We start from the raw sequence: 13,826 nt of genomic DNA, 5'->3' as shown, positions 1-13,826 counted from the left end.
AACCCATGCTTAGAAGGAAGCAAGTGTTACTGAAACTATGACCTTCATATCTGAGAATTCAAGACAAGTTAAAAAAAAAAATTGTGTCATGAAAGGATAATATATATAGTTACACACTGCTCACAAAACCACGGCTTTTCTGCAGGACACACAGTTATTTTGGAACACATCTCAGTTTTTACAGTATTATTAACAACAGCAAGTTGCTAATAATTTTAAAAATTGTTAGACTAGAAAAGTAAAGGGTGCCTCTGTATTTGTAAGAAGCAAAATAAAAACCAAAAAAAAATAAATCAAAGCATACTGATGGGCTCTTCTTTAAAGGTAAAACAGCAGGAAAACCAAAGTAATTAAAGGTAACATTTTCTGAGGACTGAGAAAGATACAAAATTATTAGGATACTTACAGCAAGAGAAGAAGTTTGCAAACATGCATTTTTAATTCTTGGAATTAATGAATTTTTCATTGATGGGTAATCTATTAAATTGGCAAATGTGGGAATTATGTTTAGGCAAAGCTCCTATAAAAAAAAGTGTGCGTAAGTTTAAAAAGAAAAGTAAACATTTATTACAAAATTAGTAGTAATATAACCAATAACTTCAAAATTAGTTTCAAATGTCTTCTTAAGCTTCCTTTTCAAGGAAATATTTAGGGAAATATTATTTTCAATAGGTGGAAAAATAAAGCATCATAGTATGTACATAGAACCATGGATCTCCAAATGAGTGTTCATAAACGTATAAAAATGCGTATCCTACTTTTTACTATGGTGGCTAGTCAGAATTTAGGATAAGAGCACTGGAACAACAATCAAATGCTTACTTCCTGGAAAATAAGGGAACTAGATTTTATTTTACTTAAACAAATTTTCTTTAAGAAAACATTACTCTCTTTAAACATTCAGGAAAAATACATAGCTTTATCTTTCTTTTCCCAAGTAAACAAATATGGGGTATACAAAATCTGGCACATCAGTTTAAAAGGAAAAAAATTGTTTTAAATAAAGGTTGCAATTACTACACCTGGATCTGAATTGAAGGTGCTTCCAAGGCTCTATAAACCATCGGCAGAACACTGTTCTTTATTTCATCGGGTGGAGTTTTGGTTAGAAGCAAGTCCATTTTTTGCAGGAAGATCAACAAGATCTATTGAAAGAATGACACTTCAGAAGCCAAAAGTTTCAACTCTAGAAACCTACACCTACAACTTAAAGTGTGCTGTGTTTTATCATGTCATAAAAACTTCAGAAGTTCTCTTGTAACTCAGTAAATGGAATCACTTACCATGTTGCTTGCCTGAAGGCATGAAAGAAAAAAAAACAACTTTGACTTATTATCGCGTTTTAAAAACAGCAAATACAAATCAAACAAAATATGCATGTTCTAGACTAATCCTTCTGAAATAAAATATCGTAATGGCTAAGGAAGGAACTCTTGTTTCTATTTACAATATGATCTTCTGTTAAAATCCACACACAGAAAATCTTTATACACAAAACTATGGCTCGCATAGTGTCCTTCAAGTATTTAATCACAACTCCACATATAAAAGCTGCATTCCATCTGTATCTAGAATCAAAATATCACAATGAAAAGACTATTGCAGATAATATAGAGACACAAAAGTTTTATTCTACTTCACATGTAAATTATATCTCATAAAATGAAAAATACCAAACAAAAACAATTCACAACACATTAACCTAAAAGCAACACTAGAATGGCACATTTAGATACTGGGATTCACCTTGCTTAGGATTAGCCATCTAAAAGCTAGCTGCTATTCTATATTATTCACCTAGGCTCCATCTACAATACAGAGAGAGTCATGTGTAACTCACATCTCAGACAGGTGAGACAAATTGCTACAGGTCACACTGTCTATTCATTGCTATTTAAACTCTTTTTAGAAAAGAGATATGTCTAAATGAATAAATTGTGGTGAACAGCAACACATTCATAATAAAAAGCTAAGTATCTCATAGAAGAAAAATATTTCGATTTTAAACTCTAAAAATACATAGCAATCGGTGCTTGTACATCAAATAAACAGAGGCATCAGAGCTTAGAAACACAAGTGTACGAGGACAACACATAAATTTCCCCTTTCATTCGCTTACTTCAGGGAAGAAAAATTCTTTTAAACAGCAGCTATCATGTGCTTTCTTATTGTATTTATAATTACCTAAACTGTACACACATTCATTCACTCCAAGAACAACAATTCTGATGCAATAACCCCAAATTTGGGAGAACTAGGGTGAGATGGACCAGGTTAGTTTTAAAATTAGATTTTATAATGAATTTTTACATGTCCCAAACTTGGCTTTTTGAAACATTCACGTGCTCATAACAATGTTCTCTCGTCTAGCAACCCTGCAATACTGTGGCATTGCATTTTCTATGTTAGCTAAAAAGTCTTTTTGGAGGACTGTCTGGTTTTGCAAATTTTAAAGACATGAATGAAATCTGTTTTTTAACAACTAGAAAAGCTTCTTTAAAATAAGAACCAGATGTCTGAACATATAACAGAATGTGTTTAACTTAAACACTGTATTCCATAGTAAATTAGACTTCCCAGACCCAGTTCAGCTGTTCCCCGCTAGCTGTCAATGCTTTTCAACTAAAATAACATAAAGATGATCTGGTTTTGATCTCTTCTACCTGCCTTTAACTTGAATGTAGGTCATGCTGTTCCAATGAGCCCCTTTATTTTTAGCTAAGATCATATTTGATACTTTTTATCTATTTCAGTAGAAATTATGATGTCACCATCACAGATTCAAACACAACACTTAACATGCAAGCAGCAGCAGTAGCACTCTAAACAAGAATGCTAAAGATACTCCCTAGGATACATTCACTTCCTAATGCAAGTACCCTACAAAACCCAGGTAACACGCCTTATACAATTCTAAAGCATATTGAGAGAGCATTTGGAAGAAATGCTGACACCTTCCCCATCTGACCCTCTCCATGAATTCCAAGCCCACAGGAACTGCACATTTTTGTATTGCACAAAAAAAAAGTCAGACCCGTAATTCTGTCCTCTGGCACTCTGAACTTTTATATTTTTTTTCCCTGAATTTGTGGTATATCAACTTTGAAAACCTGTCCTAGATTACTTAAATCAAACTTTGCCATACTAAAAAGATCACAGAAGTAATAGTGGAATAAGCCATATAGTACTTATGTGCATTAAAAATGTCAACATAAGAATTTAATATACGTGATCTAGAAAGGTACAGAAAAAACTTTGCAAAGTTCACTCTTTACAAGCTGACTCTAAGTCTGTATTTTGCTTCTGCTGTTCCTCAAAAGATAAAATAGCTTATCATGCTCCAGCTATAACTTCATGACAAACTTATTGCAGTGAGGATTGCTTCACAAATCTGATGCTAGAGGTAGCAAAACATGATGTTACCTTTTGGGAAGAAACGCCACAAATATGATGCTCACTGGCTTTCAGTCTAGTTTAATTGTTTCAAGACAACAACAAAGCTAACAAAGCCCTCGTGTACCAAAAGTAAAGAACATTAAGCAGTTCTAATTTCCTGAGTTACGCAATTGTCCCCCTTCGTCCCTCCCCAGTATTCAAGAGTTCGCTGATCTGGCTTTCTGAAATTCAGAAACAAAACATCTACTTGTTCATTCCTATGTCTACCCTGCTTCTTATGTGCTCTGCAGAGAAATAACAGCATCCAGCAGTAAAACAAGGTGAGCTGGAAGGAATGAGTAGCTACCTTTTATCTGCGGAGGCGCAATACCTAAGTTAGTGACAGAATTCTAAGGAATCATCACGCATATGGTGTTGACAAAAGGATGTAACTATTCTGCTAATTTACAGTAGCAACAATGTCTTACTACCTTTATGCATGCAAAAGACAGAAAAAAAGCATATTTCACTTACACAATACATTTGTCAATTAAAAATAAGCAAATTTCACAAGTCTCAAAACACTGTTTTATTATCGCAAATAAAGCAGCACTTTTAAGATAGGGTCAAAGTTACAAGTTTCAGCAATCTGGATACGAGAAAAAAAAGAAAATCATAGGTTCAGATACTGAATATGTGCAAGTACTGTACTGTACAATCCTGCTCAGATTGACTAGCTGAGTGATAAATCCTTACAATTATAACAGCAATAAGTTAAATGTTTCTTTTTTTGCTAATCTAATCTAATCTATAAATGAAAAAACTTCAGAAAACCCATGTGAAAAAAAGGGGTAGAGGTTTTGTGAATTTCCTGGAAAAAAAATCTATCCTGTATGAATTGCAACTGTCTACTCGGAAAACTACAGAGCAAGCTGAACAATCTGTCTGAAGCTGGTAAAAGGAAATGGAACAGTTAGCCATTTTTTTAGGAATTTTTTAAAAAAAAAAAAAGAAGAGAGAAAAATTGTAATCTGAACAACATTGACATACCTGGATTGGTTCTTGCTGCTTAAAAACAGGACCAAGATCTGGCAGAATAAGCTTAATATATTCTTCTTTGGTGCATTCCTCAGCAATTAGGAGAACGTTAGGCAAGACAAAGGGTACCATATCAGGATTCACAAATTCAGAAGTCAAGCAAGGCAAAATTCGCTGAATTATAACACGCTAAAAGAAAAAACAAGCATGCAGCAAGTTACTTCAATAAGTTACTATTGTACCAGCTGAACAGCTTTTGTATTAACCTGATACCTACAAAAAGCAGAGAGATAATTTTCAATTTTGAGCTCTTATTTTTGAGGTATGCTCTAGCTAATTTACATTGTGTTGCTTTGCTTACTTTACTCTGTTTGCACTCAAAACGTAAGTGGAGACTATAACAACTGTGAGGGTCAACCAAAAGCAACTAGCTGTACAGAAAACAGGACTTTTAATCACATGCACCAATTATGATAACCTTATTCTACATGCTTTCTTAAAAAAAAGACTGTGAAGAAACCCTATAAAAAGACCCTATCACTTCCCGAAAATCTGCATCAATCACTGAACAAAGACACAATCCTACTATATCTCCCTGTAGAACCCATTCCCCAACTGGGATTCTGCTGAAAAAGATGGGTATTTACACTGTGGATGTCTACTGTAGAGTTAGACATCCTTAAGTGCTTTTAAAGTCAATACAGAGAAATACACAGTTCGAATCAAGAGCACAGACCCTTTCCTCATAAAATACCCTTTCAGGACAGGATGAAAAAAGAATGCCCTGAGGATGATTAGGTCAGTCTGTGGCTTTCTAAAGTTAGATTAAATACATCCCATCTATTTCCAAATTCAAAGCATCAACGATTTCTGAACAAAGGAAAAAAGAGGTAAATAAAAAAGAAGAGAGTACAGAAAATGAAGTCTGAATTTTGCACTGCATAGTTCAAAACACAATTAAAACTAAAGAAATTTAATGCAACAGTCGAGAAGCTCAGCTCGTTCTAGTATACTGTACTAAATTAATACTATTTTTCTATCGCATATGCATTATGCCTTATATAAATTAAAGAATACTGCAAATAGAAAAGCAGTCAGTCTAGACATGCTGTCTAACACTACACAGAAGACATCTGTAATGACAGGCATTTGCTTTTTGAGGTTTCCGGGCACTGCTAGCACAAGCAAGCACTTAGTCTGTGGAGGAAAGGAGGCTTTGCATCATTCAATATTAAAGTACTGCTTTGCTCTGAAAATCTTAAAGCAATTTTATTGGGAGAAAAGATGGCAACATGACTTCAAAGAGCTTTGATAGGATCTGGAAACAAAGAGAAAGACTTGTAATTGGAGAGAAGACATCTCCCTTTCAAAGTGGGATGAACTACAAGAGGACATGTAAATGATGGTTCCTTACACATACTCATAGAACAATTTGCCATACTCCACCTAAAGAATCATTGACAGCTGAGTATTTCCACAATAATTATTTTCTGATCTCCCCTTCTTTCCTGCTACTCTATTTTGACAGGCTCACGGCAGTCTATTATGTTTCAACGTTACAAAAAGTCCAGCATTTTCAGATCGAGAATTATGTGAACATAATAAATGTTCTCAAATCTTTAAACTCACTATTTCAAGACATCATGCAGACATACCTTAGGTAGTTTTGGCAGAACTTTTGGTAGCCCTTTAAAAAACTGTGATTTCTGAAGATTATCCCTTTGAAATAATGAATCAAAATACTGAAGCGTCATTGCTCCTACATCATCGAAGAATGGTATCTAAAAATAAGATTAAAAGCTTGTGATCTGGAGGGAGACAACATTGACACTGTTACAAAGATTCCATAATACAACCATCCATTTACCTTCTCAATGCACTACAGTAAACTTTTACAATGATGTGCCCACAACTGACAAATAGAAAAGTACATTTTTTACATACTAAGTAGTAGAATATTCACACATAAAATTTGATTATTAAGATGTAATATTTCAAAGAAACCCATGCATTGTATGTGCAACTAAATTAACTTATTGTATATGAAATAATGTCCTGTCTACAAAAAATTTTAATAAAAAGTAAAAAACTTGATTAGAAGTTCTCCTAGGAATAATTATGCTATTTAATATCACAACAAAGGTTCACTGACTAGGCCATCAAGCTCTGGCTACCACTCCTAGAAACTTACAATGAATTTGCATTTATATGCAAAAATGTGCAATTATATAAATTTCTATCCAATGTGCAGAACTACTTGTAAATCTTGTCCACTATAATTTCCCACATGTTCTCCCATGTTTGCGCTACTTCAGCAAAACAGGCCTTCTTAAGTATTCTGTAACAATGTGCACACATAGACCAGGCTTATAAAGACGGCACCAACAAAATACCGAGGGGGGTAATTCATAGACATAGTACGTCCTATTAATACCATAGCAGCTGCTTCATCATTAATGAAAGATTAATAAAAATGCATGATGATAACAAGATTGTTTATATAAAAATCTGCCCTCAAATATTCACCTTTTAGTTATCAGATAAACAAAAACAGCAGAAGAGTGTCTATCCCAGAACTATACAGAGTGGAATGAAAAGTTCTGCACTCTGAAACTCACATGGGTAAGAAAGATTCTTTCTTCCCACTAGCTCTCAGTTTTATGGAGGGATATATCAAACCTCACAGCCTTGCAACAGTTAAAAGCAAAGCACGCTCTCTCAAACTATATAGAACTTGTTTTCAGTTGAAAAATTTATGCAAAAACAAAGGATATAAAAACATTTAAATAAATTCTGCTGTAAGGCAGAAGCAGAAGTTGTTAAGAGTATGGCAATAAAAAAGAAGCAAGAAAAGCAAATTGAAGCAGCACAATACAGATGAAAAGAATCTGTCAGCAGAGAATTGACACTAGTCTGCACTAGGGACTTAAATTCTGTCTTCTACAAACCGAAATGTATGTGATCATGGAATTCTACACAAGGTAACACAAACTAGTTAAAACCAGCAAGGTAAACTTGCCCATGTCAAGCTCTATTTTAAGTCATGTCATGCTGGCCGTAATGAACTGCTTTTGGAACTAAAGCTCTCATGTCTCTCCCCTGCAATACAGTCTGCAGCACAGACATGGTAAAAGAGACTTAACATTTTTATAAAACCATGCTGCTTAATACAACCATTTACTGTTTTGTTTGTTGCGGTACTTCAGACAAGTGAATTGATACCTGAGTAATATCTGATAATTTCCTCACTTGCTATCTTTCAGCATATATGTTGGCAGAACCTGTTCCCCCTCTCCTCTTCATTCAATATTTCTCACAACCATTAAGACACCGATTTCTCTTCCTGCATACAGTCTTTGTATATATCACAGGAAAAGAAGAAAATTGTTTAGCTAAGCAAATCTATAAGCAGCAACCTGAAAGGCTACCAGATACTAGAAAATAGGACATAAGACAAAGGAAGAATATCCTTTTAAGTTCTACTTTCAGATAGGAAAGCCGAGGAAAAGTTTGACAAATTAAAAGTTAAATTATCCTACTTGCAATTAATTTTTGCTTTATTATGGCAAGTAAGCTCCAAATATATTTTAAGATATTCTTTTGCACACTAAACAATACGCTAAAAATCATAAGCCAAAAGTTACATTTACTGCCCTTTATAATTTTATGGTTTTGAGATCCTTCCAAATTGTATAGAAACAAAGCATAGAAAATATTTCCAAATGTATTGAAAAGCAACAAAATAGTTAGAATTTAGAATACTCATTCAATGCAGCCTCAGCACTGACTTCTTTACTAATAAAGGTCAGATAAGGACAACCTTTGGCATCAATCAACATAATTTTTTTCAAAAATACTTAAAAAATACTTAACATTTCAACTAAAATTATTAACAGGAAAACACTTAAAAATAGCTCCGCTACTTCTAAAAATCAAATGCTATTTTCCTTCTTTCCTATGACTACAGTATTTATCCAGGAACTGACCTTAGTCATTTGATCTGCGTCCGGTCTGACTGCTGGAGCTACATTTAAGAGTAGCTTTACATGTTCACGCACCTCCTCTGGTATATTCTGAAGAGTTCCAGCGCTTAAACGGCTCAGCTGTGTAAGTAATTTAAGCACATGCACGTCAGAAAATCCTGCATATAACTATTTCCAATACATAGCAGAGCTATACTTTGTCCTCTTGATGGTTTACCTACCCACACCTTTGATATCCCTCCCCTTTCCCCTTTTATAGACCATTGGCTTCTGATCCTCATAGCCTTCTTTCTGCCAACTAAAAGCGTGCTTCAAGGTCACACTCCCTTATTTCTAACTTCTCATTGTGTTAAGGTTATCAGAGAACACAAACCCAGTGTTTTTAAACAGGTACATGTTGTAATCTGAGGTGTTGCCTACACACATTAAAACACAGTACACACAACTAATGCAATGGGCACCCAAACAAGTTATGACAAAGGAAACCTACACATGAACATTATGTCAGCTGATCCAAATAACTGTCTTCGGTTAATATTCATAGTCCACAAAGAATGTGAAACAGCTTATAGCTAAGTGGATACCAAATGCAATGTCAAGTGATCACATCACTCCAAACTCAGCCATCTTCAACACTCCTATATAGCACATTCACTGCCTTGTGCTTCACACTTCACTCCAACAGGTAAAGTACTTATTCCACAATGTCAGCATTCAACAGGTTTATAGACAAATCCGGTGAAAAATGAAATTTGTAGTTTATAAAGCTGCTATGTGTAACCTTTACACATATTTTTATTTCCCATATTTTGCTAGGATCGTTTTTTCTTGTTATAAAGATAGCATGCAATGTAAGATACCATTATCAGATTGTTATGTTGGAACACCGGTATTGTGTTCTAAATATTTAAATCTATTTTAAAATAGTAACTTTTCAAATAGGAACATTAATCAGCAATAGTCACAAATAGAATACCTGATCCAGCTGTCTACTAAAGCTTTTATAAATATCCTGCTTGTTGACCTCAAAAATTGGTTTCCCTTTATTAAACACTGCATACATAACAGCTCCCAGAGAGTACATATCACTGGCTGTCTCGCAGCTCACAGAGAGAATATATTCTGGTGCCAGATATTCAGGATTTGGAAGACACAAGGATGGTAAATTTGGATCCCATTCCTTACAAGGGAACTTTGGCTACAAGAGAAGTAAAAGAAAGTACGTTTATTATGGATTGTTAAAGAACATTTTAAATAAGAAACTTGAGCAGCTAAAAATAACTAACCCCCTCAAATTCAACCATGAATGAAACAGAAATGGAGCGAGGCAAAACTGTTAAGCATCTGCGTGTAGCTTAGACTGATTAGCTGATGCAGTTAAGTTTGAACATTAGAACTGGGAAGTGTAATATAAAAGCAAAGCACTGTGGTAAGAGGGAAATATTAGCTATGATGGGAATTCATTTTAGGAGGTAGCAACCAGGCACTGAGTAGATGCAACAAACTAAATTAGGTAGCTTTGCATGTCTTCCAACACACAGGTAAGCAGAAGAAGCACAAGGCTTCAGCCTCTGTCTGAAACCATGACTAGTTTGGTTTGACTCCACTGAGCCAACTCAGGCTCTTTTTCTGTGATGACCAAAGGCAGCACTTCAATCCAGACCTGTGCCATACGTTCAAACCTCCTGCCAACAAAATACAGAGGTGAATACTAAATAAATTATTCTGTACTGAAATGCAAGGTCATGAAACTGGTTTCAGAGAAAGATCTGAATTTGGAATCTAAGGATGATAAATATAAAGATCTATTACCTCCTGGTCTGATGGATTTGTTGACTGGATACAAAAATCAAAGCCCATAATTTTCCATGCCCCACTCTTATTCAAAATTATATTTTCAGGAGTTATATTTCCATGGACCATTTTCACACTGCTATGCAAAAATGACAAGCCTTCAGAAACCTGTTAATAAAAGATTAGTATTTTAGGTTAAATATATCAAAATATATCCTGTAGGAAAATCCTGTTCCTATGGTCACAAGAATTAATTGGTAAATTAGCTAAGAAACAATTTTTCACCACTATTTTGGGCTATGTCTTAAAGATCACGAATGGTAGAAATTAAACACAGATGGGTAAAGAGCAGATAAAACCATTAATGCTGATTCACTATCACAGAACGTTCATGAGCATAAAAACGTTTCTCAAAGTTGATCAACATATTCACCAAATTAAACCTGAGATCTACTGCTCCTCCACAGAAGACAATGAAAAGATTCACACATGGAAGAGACAGCTGTATCACAGACGTTGACGTGGAAAATAAAAATTCATTCAATTTTTTATTTTCCACATCAGAATAAGCAAAGCCAGCAGCAACTTAGAGCTTCCAGCATTCATTTTCTCTTACACTTCCAGTGATCATGACACTATCTTCTCTCACTTCCCTATCATATGATTTACTATAAGCAGACAAAACTTTGGCAGTTTACAAACTTTATAAAATAATCATAAACGCTAAAAGTGCAAGAAAACTGTAAGGACAACCTGTGCCTACCTGAAGCAAACCATATTTGGTCTCCACATCATACAGTTGGTATTCTTTAATGTCAGATGGTAAAGGAGAAGGTAGATTGTCCCAGCTGCCGAGAATGTTAGCTAAACTTGCACAGACTGGTTCTGTACAAAAAGCCAGGCAATCCCTAGAGAACAAATACACAGAAAATTTTTTCAGTTATAAATGTAACAAATACCTTGCCTGTGAATAGAGAACCATGCAAACATTGTATCATACATTAGCAGCGCACTTGGTGGTGCTCATTTTTGAATAATAAAGTTACAGGCAAGAAGACAGAAGTCTAACTTTCTGTTCATTCCTTGAAACTATCACAGAACACACAACGCCACATGTGCATCTACCACACTGGTTTTACGTCACAATAATTAACAAGCTTGCTCTCCAAAGTAAAATAAGGCTGACAAAACACGCAAGCCTCTTATCACTCATACAGATTTTAGTCCTACGTCAGCTTTACCTGCTGCCTCTCTGAAGGAAAAACAACTGAAAATTAAAACAAAGATTCACAAGTGTCAGCCAACCTGACAGAGCTATGGTTTGTCTTCTTTCCTACCATTCTGTTAATGCCATCTCTTTCACGTTTCTACTAACACAACCAGGGATATAAAACTTGTTTCTGTAGTAATCTCTAGGAGGAATCAGAGCACAGAAAAGAGTAACTCCTTATTTTCACTCCAACTTCAGCTTTACCATGGAGCTTAGTTACACATAGTTACGGCTAGCACATAGATGCTAGAAAATACCTATGGAAGTTACTCAGTGGGTTTCATAACAGACTTGGATTGTTGTTGTTTTCAGGGAATAAAAAAACGTGTGCTTATTTTCTACTTAATGAAATAAGAATCCAAACCAGAGCAACGGAAGGATGGGGCAAATCTAATTAAAGGAACTGAATACTGCAGAACCCGATTTCTGCCATACAGTGCAGCTTCTTTAACAGTTCCCTAAATAATATCAAAATGAAATTCAGAGCAACATGACAAAACAAGTTAAAAATAAAAGTGATGGCCAAAAATGCATATGCTTTGGAAAAAACTGCAACAGATGGAATGCGTAGTAAATTAAGCATCTGTGACTCTTCACACTACTGATATTTTTAACGGGTAGTAATGACATTATGAGTAAACTTAAAATTTGAGGTGTTTTTTTCCCTTTTCTCCAACAGAAAGTTAAATATAGAATAATATTGCTCATCTGTGCTGTTAGTGCAATTCAAGACCAGTTGTAAATATTGTATTTGTATTACATATTTAGTATAAATAACGAGTTATTAATTATATAAATGTATGTAAAAATAGATATACTATAATACTTTTAATAGATATCTATATTGAATATAATTCTATTGCATTCCGGTAAGTTGGAGTAGAAACATTCTACTAATAGTGGAAAATGATCTGTGCACTAGGTGTATACTAGGTATTCAGAATGGTATGGCCTTTCTTTCTATATATACTTCAGCTGTGCAGGACCAACACAAAAGAGAAATAAAGGGTGACTTAGAAGCAGTTCAACACAACCATATGCTGCTCTGGAGACACCAAAAAAGGCCAGGTACAATCTAGCTAGAAGGAGCCCACGACTGATTTCTTCAAGAATAAGCACCCTGGAAAGACCTGCAATTCTAAAGAAATCTTACAGCATGCTCTCACAAGGTTACACAAACAAATATTCTAAGCATTTATGAACCCCTAAAGAGCCTTACACCTGTCCCTAGCGCAGCAAACAACTGGGCAGGCATAGTTCTATACATGTTTCTACAAGGAACTTGCACAGTATAGAAAGAAGAGCAACTGCAGCAAAGCACAGGGCGTTGCTAAAAACTCACAAACAAGAACTCTGACATAACTACTGTTGTTTTTACTCAAAAAGCTTAAATTCTTTACAAGAAAAACAAAGTTTTCTTAACACTCCAAGGTATGAATCTTAGCCTCCTCTTCTGAAGTGCAGAGTTCAGAAAAAAAATCATTACAGAGGCAGTTGCTGAGTCAATTGAAATACTGTCATAATTTTAGGAAGAAGCCTGGTGCATCCTCTGGGATTCACTAGTGTACATCAGAACTGAGATAAATCTAGGTTGTTTGGTGTGTAATGGTTTATTTACTGTTATAAAATACTGTGAACTGTCTTAAATCGCATAGTTAATCTTCCTTAGCTTTTTGTGAAGAGCATAATGTACCACAGAGCCAATGACAACTTTGAATCCTTGTTCATGTGAAATGTGTTTAGTACTGGAGGAAAGATATATCTAAATATGCAAACATCATTTAATCCAAGAAATCTTTCCCTAAGCAGGCATCACAAAGATAAAGAAGCATTCCGACAGTGTTCTCAGCTTCTAGAAGCCGGTACATTTGAAAATAGGCAGGTTAATAGACACAGTACAAAATATACAAGTTCAGAAGGTATTGGGCTACTACTTAGAAAAATTACTTCGGAAAAAAACCTTCATGATCTTGCTTTGTAGGATCAGTCCCAGCTTTCTATATTAACACGAAGCCTTCATTTTATTTGCTAGATTTTAGTGTCCTGTCATCACTACAGTTGAGTGATAAATCTGTAAGACTTGCCCATTATTGTGCCTAGTGGCCAACCTTACAGAAATCAAATAAGTACTACAAAACTACACTGATTTTTGTCACTTTTGTTTGGCATTTGAGGCCCTTTTAAGCACCTATGTGGCCACAAGAGATGCAATTTACCAAAAATCTCCAATCTCACATGCACTAAGTACATACATCTCATAAATGGAACAAATGTTTGAGCAATCTTTTAAAAGAAAACGATTTTTAAGAGAGTTCTTTAAAAATGAAATTAATTGAACTACCAAATTTTCATGCTCTAAGGATTGT

The 13,826-nt window shown here is 34.8% G+C and overlaps 1 protein-coding gene across 3 annotated transcripts in view; it reads right to left on the bottom strand.

Moving 5' to 3' along the window:
- The window catches only part of SCYL2 (SCY1 like pseudokinase 2), a 39,331-nt gene that overhangs the window by 11,615 nt on the left and 13,890 nt on the right, over positions 1-13,826 (bottom strand). For all 3 annotated transcript variants that reach the window (XM_054080199.1, XM_054080208.1, XM_054080217.1), the window contains 8 exons: positions 10,954-11,098; positions 10,209-10,358; positions 9,373-9,594; positions 8,400-8,516; positions 6,069-6,194; positions 4,426-4,602; positions 1,023-1,145; positions 407-520 (listed from right to left, as the gene is read on the bottom strand). In XM_054080199.1, coding sequence (XP_053936174.1) covers positions 407-520; positions 1,023-1,145; positions 4,426-4,602; positions 6,069-6,194; positions 8,400-8,516; positions 9,373-9,594; positions 10,209-10,358; positions 10,954-11,098 — 1,174 coding nt within the window. The remainder of the gene's footprint in view (positions 1-406; positions 521-1,022; positions 1,146-4,425; positions 4,603-6,068; positions 6,195-8,399; positions 8,517-9,372; positions 9,595-10,208; positions 10,359-10,953; positions 11,099-13,826) is intronic.

This window comes from Cuculus canorus, chromosome 1, assembly GCF_017976375.1.
Source record: "Cuculus canorus isolate bCucCan1 chromosome 1, bCucCan1.pri, whole genome shotgun sequence".
In the NCBI taxonomy this organism is placed as follows: domain Eukaryota; kingdom Metazoa; phylum Chordata; class Aves; order Cuculiformes; family Cuculidae; genus Cuculus; species Cuculus canorus.
The sequence above is the reverse complement of the archived record's forward strand: the minus strand, read 5'-3'. Positions and strand labels throughout refer to the sequence as shown.